Source organism: Xenopus laevis, chromosome 2S (genome assembly GCF_017654675.1).
Source record: "Xenopus laevis strain J_2021 chromosome 2S, Xenopus_laevis_v10.1, whole genome shotgun sequence".
In the NCBI taxonomy this organism is placed as follows: domain Eukaryota; kingdom Metazoa; phylum Chordata; class Amphibia; order Anura; family Pipidae; genus Xenopus; species Xenopus laevis.
In genome coordinates this window covers 133,962,823-133,979,745 of record NC_054374.1, presented here as the reverse complement: position 1 = coordinate 133,979,745, position 16,923 = coordinate 133,962,823, and the positions used below count along the sequence as shown (strand labels likewise).

The 16,923-nt window shown below is 39.5% G+C and overlaps 1 protein-coding gene across 1 annotated transcript; it reads right to left on the bottom strand.

The window, feature by feature from the left end:
* Nucleotides 1-673: 673 nt before the first annotated feature.
* On the bottom strand, nt 674-13,065 carry dazap2.S (DAZ associated protein 2 S homeolog). Its single transcript, NM_001092534.1, is given in 4 exon segments — nt 674-3,754; nt 6,423-6,665; nt 8,457-8,578; nt 12,989-13,065. Coding segments are annotated over 4 exon segments (507 nt in total). The 5' UTR covers nt 13,002-13,065; the 3' UTR covers nt 674-3,625.
* Between the last annotated feature and the right edge of the window lie 3,858 nt (nt 13,066-16,923).

Below are 16,923 nucleotides of genomic sequence, written 5' to 3'. Positions count from 1 at the left end.
TGGTCAAGTCAGTCACCTGATCTGAACCCAATTAAGCTTGCATTTGAATGCTGAAGACTAAACTTCAGGCAGAAAGGCCCACAAACAAACAGCAAATGAAAGCCGCTGCAGAAAAGGCCTTGCGGACCAATAAAAAGGAGGAAACCCAGAATCTGGTGATGCCCATGACTTCAGGCTGTCATTGCCAGCGAAGGGTTTTCAACCAAGTATTAGAAATGAACATTTTATTTACAGTTTTTTAATTTGTCCAATTACTTTTGAGCCCCTGAAATGAAGTGATTGTGTTAAAAAAGGCTTTAGTTCCTCACATTTTTATGCAATCTTTTTGTTCAACCCACTGAATTAAAGCTGAAAGTCTGCAGTTCAACTGCATCTGAGTTGTTTCATTTAAAATCCATTGTGGTAATGTACAGAACCAAAATTAGAAAAAAAGTTGTCTCTGTCCAAATATTTATGGACCTTACTGTAAGTTAAAAAGAAAAAAGTGCAATATCTGGACTAAATACAAACATTCATATAACACGCTGCCCACCCTAAGACGTAGCAGTGGGAAGGGAGGCAAAATGCTGTGCTAGACCAGAACCACATTTACTTACCCAACAATAAACCCATTTTCTGAATGGACCATACACACTGCAGGACCGTGAGCAGAGAAATAACGCAACAAACTGGAGATTATTAATTTATGAGGTTTATTTAAACTTCATCAGTTTATTCCAATCTTCAAAATAGTTTTCAATCTACATTTGTTTTAGTATAAAAAAATCCACAAGTGCACCACAGTGTATTAAAGACTTTGGGGGTCATTTGCGTAGGTGGGGCTGTGCTCATGGTTACATGTGAATTGGCAAGCCCTGTGCAGGTTCAAACTTTAGATTCTGCAAATGAGGTCATTAGCGTAATGCCTTATAGCCACCTATTAGTGGCCACATTTGCACATACACAACTACTAGTTTTCCTTCTTTTTAGTTCTGTGTCACCAGGTATATATATGAGCACAGCAACTTAGCGCAAATGATCCCCATGAAATGCTTCACTTCCTTACCACATCAGTCACAACAGTATGGAGTAATGGACATTGTTCGATAGATGCAAGGCTGCAACAGCTAAACAGTATTTCAGACCTATCAGATATAGGGGAGTGATATTTCATCTTGGCATAAACAGGTTTGCTCGAATAGGGACCTTTAGTGTGATCTGCAGTGGGATTTTGAAGCAGCAAACACACAAAACTTATTTAAAGGCAACATACCTTATTTCTATACCTTTTTACAGTAAGGCATAGGGTATTATGACCAAATAACATTATGTTTTGCACAATCTTATATAAATGCAAATAAACAGGAATATCTAATAGCTCCTATTGTACTGACAGAAGACCTCTATTAAAAGACTAGGAAATAAACTTGTTAGGCACCCACAGTGAGCAAATCAGCAACCTAACAAGTTAACTGATTTAGGGTATTCTGCCATTATACCACCATTTATCTCCCGATTGTTTTATGTGCAAACTTGGGCTGGGTGCAGTACAGCAATTTTTGAAAGCCTAATGTGCATATAACCAGCCAAAGCCCACACAAGGAACCACTGTGATAAAAAAAAATGGCAGGTCATGCTCCCCAGCAAAGTTATCCACTGGGAAAGAGGTGCAACCCTCACTCCCAGTGATGAACTTTCCGTGTCCTTGTATAAAATTCTATACTATATGCAGAGGGCCAAAACCATGCAGGAAATAATTTGTACTGCAGCTAATGTATTTTATTCCCAAATTTTCTTAAAACAAAGCCAACAGTCTGACAGTTTTTAATATGAATTGCATTGTATACTGTATATGTGCAAGTTACATACTGTATACACTGTGTATTGCTGCAGGTCTAGCTGTTATAACTTCTAGCTGTTCGATTCAAGATTGGCATTTATTCTGTGTAGGAGCAGTCTACAGGTGATAAACTAGTTCCAAATTTTCATTTAAAACATTCCAATAAAAATGGGGCATGCTTATAAATGCTGTCTTTGCACATGAAACCAATGTAGCCTTTTTTTGTTGACTATATTAATAATGCAATATTTTACATATCACGCACAAGTGATATATATATATATATATATATATATATAAATGCTTAAAAAGCATAGTAGTTTTGTTCCAGTGTAAAGCTTTTTTCAAAATCTGATTTTGTGTTTTATTACGAATACGTTATGTTCTGTTAATGAAGCTTTGTCCCTGCTCCCAAATGTTCTTTGTGCAGGTGTGGGTGGATATCTCTTAATTTGCACAGACCTCTTTAAAAGAAACCATTAAAAGATCATCCCTATGGTAAAACACAAAGGGCTACTGAATATCAAAAGGATCTATCGGATTTAATAATGTTCCATTTGTAAAATGCATTGCTTTGGACTACCACAGCCAGAAGTCTAAATCTAGTCTTTTACACTGAAAAGAAGCATGTCAGGCCTCCTAACTTTTTGCATTTGTTCAGTGGTTCTTAACGCTGACATTCAAAGTATGAATTATACATTTATGTAGGTTGGAAAAGTACTTAAAAAAAAAAAGTGTTGTTGAGTTACCACTCCTTGCCCAAAACACCATTCCTTCAGGGAAACAATTACCGTTCCATTAGGAAATGAGCAGAACATGTGTTTAGGCTATCTTACTATATGGGTTTTTTGGTGGTAAAGGTAGAGTCACAAAAAGCACCATGCTTAGCAGCCTTGCCTATTTCTTCCATTTCCCAGAGCCACTTGAGTAATAACAGAAGTTGAACCTTTTGAACAGAAAATATAGAATCATTAAGTATTGTGATATGATTTGCATCTGAAAATGATAATATAGCACCCTCGTGTGTAGTCTAACTGCTAATCTCTACAACATCCAACTATTCTATCATGCTGCTAATTGAAAATACAAATAACCCTGAAAGCAGAAATTATTTCAAGCAGCATTCAGATTTATAAAAAAAAAAAAAAAAATGGTTGGTTTGCAGAACACATAAACAAGATGCATATATCTGAAATCTGGGGACAGAAAAGAAATAGGACTTCCTAGAATACAAGGAGAACTGAGGACATTCAGCAACAGAGCCCAAATATATATATATTTGTGAAGGCATTTCCTTTTGCTTTCTTTAAAAAAAGATACCATATGCATTCATAAGTGTAATTAATACAGCGGTGTCCTATCCCAAAGCCAGCAACAATTATAAAGCACAACAATCTGCATCTTAGTTACTTCAAAAATTACTCCTAACGTACAGTCCTTCTATCCCTCATCGAAAGGACTCGGTGAGCCTAAAAATCAGCCTGTAATTTGAAAGTTTATTAAGTGAAGGTGCATGGGAAGAGGTTAGAGGTGTTTTAAAGGGTTGCAAAGCGTTTCCTTTCCTTTTTTAAAAGGACCTCCTTTAATATAGTAGGAGTACTTAAAGAATGAGCACCAGGAAGACATCCCACCACATCTGTGACTAAACAGCAATTCTGGGTTAATATTCTAAAGCAGAACATTGTGGGAAGTGCTCACATGGTGAGATGCCATTCCTTGTACAAAGGCTAGCCCATTTTATTATGTTTATTTTTTTTGTTTTCATTTTTGCTTTTTAACCCCCGTTTCGATGCCTCTGGTTCCATTTCACCAAATGGTGTATCCACCATCTGAGCCACCCATGAAGTAATTGCCTTTCCTCTGTGTGACTAATACATTTGCACCCTGCATGGCAGCCAGCTGAGCAGCATTTGGGGGGCAGCCAGGAGGTGGTGGCTGAAAGAGGAAAAAAAAAGCCATTAGAATGGTAACAGATTTTAAAGTGTAAAAAGCAAAAGATATACCAGGGCCCCACACCACAAATTAACAATGTCTTAAGTCACTTTCATAGCAAATATCTGGTTAGGAAGATCTAATGCACATACTGTATATGATCTTATATGGCAGGATTCCCAAGGGCCACTTTTGCCAAGTTTATATGTTCACTACAATATTGCTAGTTTTTTTGGCTGGGGAATGGTTTTGCTCATTACATTTGTATTCATGTTTTTTATACCCTGAGGCAAATTTAACCATGTTACAAACAGGTCAGAAAATAGGTGCATATGTCTTTGTTATATAAAAGATAAATATAACATATACACATACAAATACAAGAAGTCCTCTGCATTCAACCCTATTATCAATATATTTAGGACATTTAGACATTGTGTGCCTTAAACTACTAAAAATGCCCTTTAAAAAAAAAACAGGAATTGTTTGTCCACATAATGCAATATATTTAAGCTGGCCAACTACGTCAGTCATCCCTGGTATGGCCAGTCCTACTAAGCGTAAATGTTGGTGTAGCCTATGATTAAGTGTCCCAGTGACACGAAACAGGCGAGAGATGACTATATAAAATAAAGTTTTCATTTTTTATCTACTACTTTATCTGATCAATACGTGAGTCTACCAGTGTGCCCTGCATCAACATTTACACTTTGTATATGGATTGTCCACTCCCCTGAGCCGAGGGCCTGGAGCACCTGGGCCACGTTTCTATTTTGGTGAGTGACTCCGCAAGATAACATTTGCTTTATGCTTAAAATATTCTCGGTCCAGTCTATTGTCTTCATGGCCAGTCCTACACTCAACTTTCATCTGATTTATTAAGAATTATATTGCTTCATTATTAGGGATGCACCGAATCCACTATTTTGGATTCGGCCGAACCCCCGAATCGTTCGCAAAAGATTTGGCTGAATACCGAACCGAATCCGAATTTGCATATGCAAATTAGGGGTGGGAAGGGGAAACCATTTTTTTGCTTCCTTGTTTTGTGACAAAGGGTCTCGTTATTTCCCGCACTTAATTTGCATATGCAAATTAGGATTCAGTTCGGCCGGGCAGAAGGATTCGGCCAAATCCTGCTGAAAAATGCCGAATCCTGGCCGAAACCCTAACCAAATCCTGGATTCAGTGCATCCCTATTCATTATACATTTTACGCAGGGACTAAGTTTTACCCGCAACTTACTTGCTGCTTTCAAGGTTAAGAATGTCTCAATGTCTAAACATATTGACAATGGGTTAAGTGCAGAGGACCTCTTGTATTTGTCTGTATGAACCTTTTGGTCACAGCCTCATTGCACCCCCACTTGGTTTAAAAACTAGTGGTGAGCACAACTTTCCCTTGTTTGGTATAGTTTATACAGAAGCAGTGGCCAGCTCCATGTTGTAGCTCCCACCCTTCCCAGCTATAGTCAGGTGATCTCAGTGGTGGCAAATAAAAGGGCAGCCAAGTATGGGAGTTTTCACCTTGAAAGCAGCAAGTAAGTAAGTTGCAGGTCAAACTTAGTCTCTGTGTAAAATGTATAATAAAGTAATAGAATGCATAAAAGAAAACAGTAACACCAAAAAATGAAAGTGTTTTAAATGAAAGGCAATATAATGTAGCCCTGCACTGGTACAACTAGTGTGTTAGATAGTTAAAACACAACTAAAGCTTATATAAAAAAAGCAGATAGATAATTTTTAAAGAATAGCATTCTATACTACAGAGCTTATTTTATCTGCTGTGTATTTGAATGGCTGCCCCATGGTTACAGAGTAGCTTGTTTATATTAATTATAGTAGTCAATCTGAAACAAACACACTACATTATATTTTCATTACTTTAAAACTCTTTCATTTTTTTATGTTACTGTACCTTTAATGATTCAGATGAAAGTAGAGTGTAGGACTGGCCAGACCAGGGATGGCTTTGATGTAGTTGGCCAGCTTAAATATATTGCAATATATGGGCAAACAATCCTTGTTTTTGTTTGAAGGAGAGGGCATTTTTTGGTAGCTTAAAGCTGGCCATAGATGTAAAGATTTTTAAAAGATCTTATCGTTATCGTGAGACCACGATTATCTTGAAACGATTGTTTAAATGTATGATTTGTCCATCAACTAAAAAGACCATTTCAAGTGATATTGCCAGGAAAACTAAGGGTAGTTGTCGGTTTGGCCCTGCAAACAGATAGATTGCACTGGGTCCGCTAACATTTTTTAACTTGGCCGAACAATTTTCTAAAAAATGTTGGATGGAAAATCGAAATTTGACGGATTGGTCGGATTGCACTGAAATTGATCGTTCACCAACGAAAGATCTTTGCGTCTATGGGGACTATAAGGCACAAAATGTCTTAAATATATTGATAATGGGTTGAGTTCTGAGGACCTCTTCTATTTGTTTGTATGAACCTTGTGGCCACAGCCTCATTGCATCCCACTTAATGGTTTAAAAATTAGGGGTAATGGAAGTACACTTTAGAACTCTAGATTTTAAAATACATTGCAAGTAATCTGGGTTCTAATACTACATAAAAATAATTGCGATATGAATTCTAATACTGATATACCAGAAGCAGTTATATTTGTCCCTATACAGTGATTGAACATTCGGTGAGAACACTTACTGGAACAGATGGAGAGCTACCCACACCAAATCTAGCACCTGCATCATAGCCCCCATCAACAAGGACAGTGGAGCCAGGTGGGTAGACAGGACCGATAGGGTAATAAGCCATAGGTACTGATGAGGCCATTGGTGCAACTTGCATAGGCTGAGTCATAGGAAGGTACATTGATGTGTTTGGATAATGTGCAGATATAGGGGCCATATTAGCTTGCGATGGATGCACATACCCAGATCGGTAGAGCTAAAGAAAAAACATATCTGTTAGTAACAATAAATTACCAAATAAAGTGAAACAATATACTTTAAAAGCATAATATTATACCTGTAATGGTGCAGCTATAAAAATATATAATTTTAACCCCCCCCCACCAGCATAAAAGGGTAATTTTTAATACGCCCACAGTATACATGGCAGACAAGTAGGACCAGTGAGAATGCTGTCTTTTGTAAGGAAGACAGGGTTGTGCCAACAAATAAACCATTAGCACCTTGTTTGTTTAACAAGCTAATTGATTGCTGTAGTAGCTGCTGAGTGTGAACTGGAGTGACCCACCTGCTTGAGTGGAATTCCTGACTGCACACAGAGGAATCAAGTATCAAGTAAGTATGTGACTACTCGTTAACTTATACTATTACTAATAGCCAGAACACTACTTCCTGCTTTGCAGCTCTCTTGGTTTCCACTGATTGGTTACCAGGCATTAACCAATCAGTGACTTGAGGGGGAGTAGCGCAGCGGAGCTCTTCGGAGCGCCATCTTCTGTATCTTCGGATACTCTTCTTTTCCTTCGGCAATCTTCGGAGCTTTCCAAGCATGCACAGTAGGCACAAATACCAGAATGGTCCCAACTGCGCATGCGTGAAAAAGCTCCGTGCTGGCACTCACTTCCACAAGGAACCAGAAGATTGCGCCGGAGAGCTCCACTGCGCTACTCTGCATGAATATACCAAGGCACATGACAGGGACACTTTTTCCACTGAGTTACTAAGGAGGGAGAAAGCAGTGAGGGGGACTAATGGACAGAAGGGGATGGGGATTTTTGATTAACGTGGGGGGGTATAGTTCTCCTTTAAAGTCACTGATTAACTCAAAGCTAGAGAGCTGAAAAGCAGGAAGTAGTGTTCTGTTATGTTAGACACCTAGTCACTCCAGCCTTTATACATTACATTTTGGCTCTTTTTACACTGAACTGTTCCTTTAAAAGGTAACTGTGAAACATTAATGACCTGAACGTGGTTCTACCTGTGACTGTTCCTGCCCCACTGACAAGTAAGGGGGATAATAGATAAGGGTCAGAAGTCAAATGCCTACCATCACCAGATGTAAACATTACTAAAGTAGATCTCGAACTTTTTCAATAATAACAGAACTGGAGTAACATTTTGCCACCAGGTGCAGAACATAATGTAACAACATTAATCTCTTAAAGATACTTTTATTTGTTCACACAGGCTGCAAGGCACACTAGTAGGTTGATGAAACAAATTCTATGGAAAGGGAACACAGTGTGTGTGGTCCACTGGGGTAGCTAAAGTAAAGCACAATATTTACACAACATATAAATGAGGCAAAGAATAATAATGGTGGGTTTCACTTTGATAGTTGAGTTCCACTGGGTAAAGCTGGTCATACACTAAAAGATCTGATTGTTTGGCGAAGTTGCCAGATCATTCCCTGACATGGCCACCTTAAGGTGGGCAGTATTGGGCTGATCTGATTATTTGGCCTAGGGCCAAACACACAGGTCACAATTAAAGGGATGCAGGCCATCAGAGCAAGGACTGCATGAGCAAGCCAATATGGTCCTTGTCCTAAAGGGATGTTTAAACCGGCCTGATCGATATTTGCCCAATTTTCAGCCATATATAAGTCGGGCAGGAGCGTCCGAGGGCCCAATACATGGCAAATAAGCTGCCAACTTGGTCCGAAGAGAGCTTAAATCTGCCCATGTTTTGCTAACTGGAAATGATCTTTTTCGGTAGCATTTTACCTTTTTACATTTATTGTTATTGTAGCACATGGATACGTTACCTCAGAATAAGCAGGAGGTGCCTCTGTATAAGGAGGAGCCTGAGGCAGGTGCATGGTTGGTGGATATACTGACTGAGGATTAGGAGCCTGGGTTGGGTAGGCTGGGGCAGTAGGGTATTGTCCTGTAGAATGAAAGGCACAAGTAAGGATACACAGTACATTCAAATAAGAGCAAGATAAAACGTTGATAAATCAGTATAATATTATAATAAACAAAAGCCATGAATATCTTGAAAATGATATCCTTATAAACGGTGAGTACTGATGTCATCAGTTATAAACGATGAGTAGTGATGTCATTTCTGTCACGACTCATTGAAACTTGTGTATTATAATAAATAAAGTACCCCCTGTTGCAAAATATGAGGATATTAGAAGTCACCTTGGAGTTCTATGACCTGTATAATATCCTTATAATTTACAAGAGGGGTACTTTATTCACTCTATAAGTACCATACTTAAGGAGTCACAATGTAATCATACATTACATCTGACTGTACATGTTTGCAATGCAAGATATACTGTGCCTGCATCCATGCTTTTAAACACAGAGTAGCCGCACATCATTAAAGGGGACCTGTCATTCCAAATTCTTTATTATCATGTTAGCTGAGCAAAATAAACATTACTTACATTATATGTCTTATTTAAATTTTGTTTCCTTTATTCTTAGAATTACACTATCACAGCAAGCAAACAGGAGCCATTATGTGTACACTGTTATTAAGATAAACTTTGTATCACCCCAAAAACTTGCATATGCACCAGAATGCGGAACGTAATGTCTATGCACAGTGCCCTAAATAATAATGGAGCCTGAGGAGGGACGGGGCAATGTGAGAAGTGCAGTTATATGAAGCAAGAGCTGAATTGAAAGTGAAAGTAATTGACTGCCCTACCTCCATGACTCGGGCAAATTTTCCACTTAAAAACATTAGGGATGCACCGAATCCACTATTTTAGATTCAGCCGAACCCCCGAATCCTTTGTGAAAGATTCGGCTGAATACCGAACCAAATCCGAATTTGTATATGCAAATTAGGGGTGGGAAGAGGAAACCATTTTTTACTTCCTTGTTTTGTGACAAAAAGTCACACGATTTCCCTCTCCGTCCCTTATTTGCATATGCAAATTAGGATTTGGATTCGGGTTCGGCCAGGCAGAAGGATTCACCCGAAATCCGAATCCTGCTGAAAAAAAGACGAATCCCAAACCGAATCCTGGATTCCGTGCATCCCTAATAAACATACAAACTGGTCATTATATGGTCCCCTTAAAAGACAAACAAAAAAACCCATATAGGACTATTATTGTACTGGAAGAAATCCTTAAAGGTGGCCATACACATGATGACTTTACAGTGATCTGATTGATTGGACCGAAGGAAAAATATCTGCCCTACAGTTAAATCTAACTCTTTAAAGACGGAATGCCCTTCAAAGAACTAAGGCTTATTGGCAACTTTTTACACAACATTTCCCTCTTCTTAACCTCAGCAAACCAAGAGACAAGTATGTTTAGAATGGGCCATGGAAAGAAAGTTATACAATAGGAAATTGTACTATAAATAAGTCACACCATACTCACTGTACTTTCACTTTTAACAGTAAACAATTCTTCTCAGTTCTAGCTACATCAACTATAGTGGAAAGCATTGCTATACAATCTAAAGTAATAAGTGTACAAGATTGATGAATGTGTGTATACAGTTGTATCTTGCATCATCAATAACAAGGAAATGTAATGCATTCCTCTTTAAAATATCCTTCTGAAGGGGCAGAACACCATTAGTTTCAGAAGACAAAAATTTATAAGTACTGTTTATATAAGTATAATTATAAGTACCTTTTCCTATTTCTGGCTTAACCTTTGAACCTGAGCATTGTGTGTTTTTTAATATTTATCCAATAATTGCGGTCTCCTTCAAATCAATTACCATATTTATAATCAACTGTTAAGCACTTTAAACTTAATGAATTAATTTTTAAGCTTGAATGAATTCATGTTAACTGCCAGTCACAATCAATTATTAAGCACTTTAAATTTATTGCAATCAATTCTTCAATCTGATTGATTGTGGGTATATTAGTAATTCATATGATAATACACCTTATTGTAAAGGATATAAATCAGTGTGAAGTAGAATTGATTTTAGTAAGGATCATATCACTATATACCTTTAAGCTTTACTATATTTAATGGAATGAACTGTATCGTACCTGCACTTTAAGTGTAATTAAATTAAGTTTTAATTTAATTGGTAGTTTTAACTGTTTGAATTATAGCACTGCACTTTAAACCTTTAATTTTACTGTGATTACTATAAGGTAATCATTAACATTGCACGTCAATATAGATATCATCCAATAGGTAGTTGATATAATTGAGAGACTGCTGAGCGAGTTTGAAGCAAGTGGGGTACATTTCTCCTTTATTATACTGTAAAACTTAGTCAAACCCTCAAGTATCAGATTTGTAAAGCATTTGTTTAGTAGATGCTATATCACTATACATAAGCAAGGATATTAAGTCGTCCTTGGTACAAATCATTAGAGAAACAACCTCCTCCGTAATGATAAAGTAAAACAAGTATTGTGACATTCTTCCATAATGACCTCCTGTAGATCATCCATATAATCATTTGTTCAACTCAATCTCCTTTTTTCACTGCTAAGAGGAAGCACAATGGGCTAGGAATTCACTTTTTAAAACTTTGTGTTTTTTTGTTCCTCCTTAGGCTGCAGGCACACAGGTTGAGTGAAGGGCACAGCTGCCTTTCTGCCTGCATATTTTTGTAGGCTGAGAGAACAAAATCTGCTCCATACCCCTGCTGAGGTCAGAATGGAGATGCCTCCTTTTGCTTATTTGGGTTGACCTCCGCTTCAGCTCTGCTGTGTGTGTGAGCACAGACAGGCCGCTTAGAAAGTGGTGTGTGGCTCCGTTCTCAATAAAAGTCAAAAATATCAGAAAAAATAAATAAAATAACAGTAGTAGTGTAGTTTAGAAGGTGGTATCTTACCAAGTTAACCCCCAGTCCACAGGTTAACCAATCAGTTTTGTGATATTGAGAAAAATTCAGGTTGGGAAGAGTCCATCCAATAGTAAAATAGTAGCCAAAATATTGATAAAGTTAAAAAAGGTTTATTAGGACATGCATAAGCCAATGCGTTTCATGCCTAAAGTAAGTGTCCACTTTAGGCACGAAAGGCGTTAAGCTTATGCATGTCCTAATAAAGCTTTTTTTAACTTTATCAATATTTTGGCTACTATTTTACTATTGGATGGACTCTTCCCAACCTGAATTTTTCTCCATATCACAAAACTGATTGATTAACCTGTGGACTGGGGGTTAACTTGGTAAGATACTTCCCAACCTGAATTTTCTACATAACACACACACAGGCTGCTCGTATTCAAATCAATGGAACAGGGGCACGGAGCAGATCAACTAATCTCGGACAAAAAATACGCAGCCTGAGAGCAGCTGAGCTAATCAACCAGTGTGCCCACTTGCCTTACATTTCCGTGCTTATAATATTGATGAAGTTATTATCCTTTTAATAGCTAGTGTTTACCCTTATTAATCATTTTTACATTTGAATTCGTACCGGAGCAGAAACAAATGACACAATACACCTGGTGTGCTTAAAAGTAGGGATGCACCAAATCCACTTTTTGGCCAAATACGTTGTGAAAGATTTGGCCGAATACCAAACCAAATCCAAATTTGCATATGTAAATTAGGGACGGAAAAGGTGGAGACAATGTTTTTTACTTCCTTGTTTTGTGTCAAAAAGTCACGTCATTTCCCTTCCCACGCCTAATTTACATATACAAATTAGGATTTGGTTTGTCAACGCAAAAGGATTTTGGCCGAATCCGGCTAATTTGACACTGGACTTTAAAATCCAACTATGAAACAATACAGTGTGTCAGATATTTGTCAAGGAGATGGAGTGCAACACCATTAATTCATGCACAGCAGGCCTGGAATGTGTTTGTAGCAATTGGCAGGGCCTAGTTTTAATCCCAGTCCAGGCCTGATCATTCGAGTGCAGTACTAGGCACTACCAGAGTGATGCAATGATATGACTCGATTACTGCTCTTCACTATCAGTCAGTGCCAGTCAGATGGGCCCTGGGTTGTTGTTGTTGCCCTCCAGTCCTTTGTACAATAAAAAGGTCAGACACATCAGGGCGTTACACAGTCACAAGGTCAGTAGTTAAGAGAGTATGGATTTGATATTGCTGTACGGACTATATAGGTGAGCTCACACTCCCACAGGGACCCCCCAAACCCGATCCTGGGAAACTAAACGTGGCCCTTTTTTTACGAACATTTCGTGCTAAAACCAAGGCCCGAAATAAAGGAGTCGCAGAAGGCCCAGAAGCACTGCTATGCGTTGCAGCTCAGTGACAAACAGCGGCTCCGTCAGGTGCTGACGTCAAAGCAATGGCTGAACGTGAGCGGGACAGAAATCACCGGCAATCACTAAACACACGCCATGACACTGCTCCGTTGGGATTCTTACCTTTATTATTCATTGCCCCGGGTTTGCGTCTCTTGCTCGTTCTGTATTTTCTCTGTGTTGTTGTGGGAGATGATTCCACTTCCGCTTCTGTCTACTTCCTTGTTGTGATTTTTCGCTGTACGCAGATGCTAAATCCCGGATGAGGCGCGCCCCCTGGCGGTCCTTATTGCTGGCTGCAGCTTTTGGCTTGTGATCACATGACAACATGTCCGGACTGGCAAACTGTGGGTTCTGGCAAATGCCAGAGGGGCTGCTATAAGATGTCATAGAAAGTCAGTATTTAGTGGGCTTGTGGGGGCTGATTGGGCCTCTGTATACTTAAAATGCCAGGGCCTGTTTTGACTCTCAGTCCACACCTAGGGCGGAGCCACGTATAAATGGGCGGACTGTGATGTAAAAGGGGCGTGGCCACGGGGGCATGCTGCAAAAGGGGCCGGGCCCCATCGCGAGAGGGGCAGAAGACTAAGGAAAGGTAAGTTTCTGCCGGAGGACCAAGGGCTTTTGTTAAAGGTATTACAAATTACCGGCAGCTACATTGCCGGTAAATTTGTAATACCGGCCCCGGCAGGTATTTTACTGGCTAGGCCGGTAAAATACCGACCGGGTGGCAACCCTATCCACACCTGAGGGATCCCCAACCTTTTGAACCTGTTAGTAGGGTTGCCACCTTTTCTGCAAAAAAAATACCGGCCATCCAATATTTTTAGGGTTTTTCCATATTAATAACAATGTCCCCAAGCAACATTTGTTGCTGAGCAACACAAGCATGAAAAATGTTCCAGGGATGCAAAATAAGGGCTGTGATTGGCCATTTGGTAGCCCCTATGTTGATTGTCAACCTACATTGAGGCTCTGTTTGGCAGTAAATCTGGTTTTTATACAACCAAAAATTGCCTCAAAGCCTGGAATTCAAAAATAAGCACCTGCTTTGAGGCCACTGTGAGCAACAATCAAGGGGTTGGAGAGCAACATGTTGCTCACGAGCAGGGCCGGAACTAGGGGTAGGCAGAGTAGGCACGTACCTAGGGTGCAAATCTGGGGGGGCGCCAGTCACGTACCTGCTCTGTCGCTTACCCCATGTCCGGTCCCGTATCTCCCCAGCCCCTGCCGGAAGTTCAGTGTGTAAATGTACTTCTGCGCAGTTTCCGTCTCTCCCCAGCCGCTGCTGAAATTTCTGTGCGGAAATGCGCTTCTGCGCATACGATCGCAGTTTTGCGCATGCATGCTTCAAATGTAGCTGGCGCCGTGGCCCGGCCAGGTTGCCTAGGGCGCCTGGCTGGGTTGGCCCGGCTCTGCTCACGAGCTACTGGTTGGGGATCACTGGTCTAGCACATAACTTACATAAGGACTGCTGGTTATGCAATTTAACAGTTATGTTCATTAAATAAACCCATTGGGTCCAGTTAGACAGCATAGTCGCAGCTTTAGTTCAAATAATCCTCTTTAATTCCAGCTAGATAGGTGTAGCTGCACAAAAACATGTTCAATGCAGAATATACAGTAAAATTATTATAGGGAGAGTCAACCCAAACAATAATGTTTGCCTAATTAAAGAAAACACAGTTCTAAGCAACGTTTTTTAAATAATTGGTATATGTATTGCTATTGAAAGTAACGTTTGTCCCTTTCTAGTCTCTGCCATGGTGTCTCAGACTGTTGATACAATGTAAGACAAGGCAGCCGATTAACAGACCCAGGCCCGGATTTGAAGCGAGGCCTAGGGTGGCAAAATATTAGGGGCGGCATGGCGCCCAGCCACTTTCCGGAAAGCATAGCTCCCCACCACTCCAATGCAGGTGGGTGCTAGGACCGTGCGGCCTAGGGGCACCCACCCACGAGTTTGGCGTGTAACAATCCTGTCTTTGCTGGGGAACTAAGCACTAGGGGGGTAATTCACAAAAGTAGATAGAGCCCTTTCTGGAGTAAAAGTGCTGGTAAAATGGAGTAAAATACTTTCTCCATATTCACAAACAGAAATCTGCCTAAATTCCAACCCTACCGACACTTTTCTTATTTTAGTAAAAAAAACACTTTTATGAATTTATCAATAAAAATTAGAGAAGAGAGTGCACACCCTTAAAAATATATAATGTGAGGTGCTAATCCAGAGGGAGACTCCCCATGTGGGTCTCCAAGTCTTACATATAGAAAATTTAAAACGGATTGCACACTCAATTTAGAAAAATGAAACCATATATTTATTACATAAGACAAAAAGAGAAAACAAAAAAAATACAAAAATTACAAAAAATTAAAGTGAGCCCAACGCGTTTCGACCATATTGGTCTTCCTCACTTCCTCTCTTTTTGTCTTATGTAATAAATATATGGTTTAATTTTTCTAAATTGAGTGTGCAATCCGTTTTGAAATTTCTACTTTTATGAATTTGTCTTTCAAACGACATAAAAATGGTGCAAAAACGACATTTTAAAAATGGAGTAAAGCTCAGTATAACTGTCCCCCATGTGTCAAATAACTTGCTCTGCTTTGCTTCACCCATTCTTCATTTCACACCTCTTGTAGGTTCCCCATTGGGGAAGAATTAGCATATTAATAGGGATTAGCATTTTATAGTCAGGGCACTAGTTTCTGTTTAACCCTATAGGTGTAGCCTCATTAACAAAACAAGTAAAAAACTGATTTAACAAAAAAGTGTATTTTATACAATTTTATATATAAAACTCACGCATTATTTGACTAGTTTTATCTTAATGAATGAGGCAATATTAGCAATTTGAGTGAAAATATCATGAAATATTTGTTTTTATCAACACGTCTGTGTGAAGGATTGGTCCTTGAGTGCTTGCTACAATACAGTTTAAATTTAATTGAACTGTCACGAAATTTTCAATGAAGTGACCCATTTTTCAAACCTGAAACCTGTGTCAGTTCATCAGAGTGTGTTCTACTCCTCTGAGCAAATGCCATTCTGACCTGCTGGGTAGTAGTGCCCAGTTCATTCACCTACCGGGATACTCTCTCCCAGGTGAAATCCAGGGAGGTAGGATTACCTTGTTTGTGTCAGTCTGCCAATCTACTACTAACCATTCAGTAGGAAAAATATAACAGACAATGTTGTGGCCATAAATTGTACAAAAGTTATGTCCGATAAATAGTAGTGACAACCGCCCACTGATATCATCAGACAGGCAATACATTCAGAGATCTTATCTGTAGTTTACATAAATCTTTTAACCTGCCCAATCAACTAAACGACCAATCCCCATGGTAGAAAAATGTCGGGACATTCCAAAGAATTGCACGAATCTTCACGACTATAAATATGCATTTACATTATGGCCAGCTTTAGTGCTCATTCAGAAAGCACTTCTGTCTGGGGTCTGACCACACTGTACTACATGGAGAATTGTGGGCACAGCCAGGGCTGCCATCAGGGGGGCACAGGGGGTACAAGTGTACCTGGCCTGGCCCTATAGACCCTTGGCAGCGCTGAAGCCGTGCTGCCTCTTCGAAAGTCCTGAACCACCGAAAAGCCAAAGTCCTGAAAAGAGCCGATCTGACGAATTCCCGAAGTCACGAAAAGACGCGAAGTCACAAAAAGAACCGAGTTGAAGTCCAGAAGCCACGAAAAGAGCCGAACTTGAAGTCCTGAAGCCACGAGTTCAGTTCTACTGAACACCAATGTGTGTGTGTGTTTTTCTTTTTTTAAAAGACCTAGCCACCAATGTATTATTTTAATACGCTACAGGCCCCTTCCATCAATGCTTTTTTTTTTTAAATATTCTCTGCGCCCCAATGTTTTTTTTTTTTTAATTGTAAGGGGGGCCCTGGTGCCAACATTTTTTTTTAAATTATCGGGGGGTCCTGGCCACCAATGATTTTTAAAAAAACTTTCATGGGGGTCCCTGGCACCAATGTTTTTTTTTAAAAAAAGAAACTTTTATGGGGGTCCCTGGCACCGCAGTTTTTTTTAA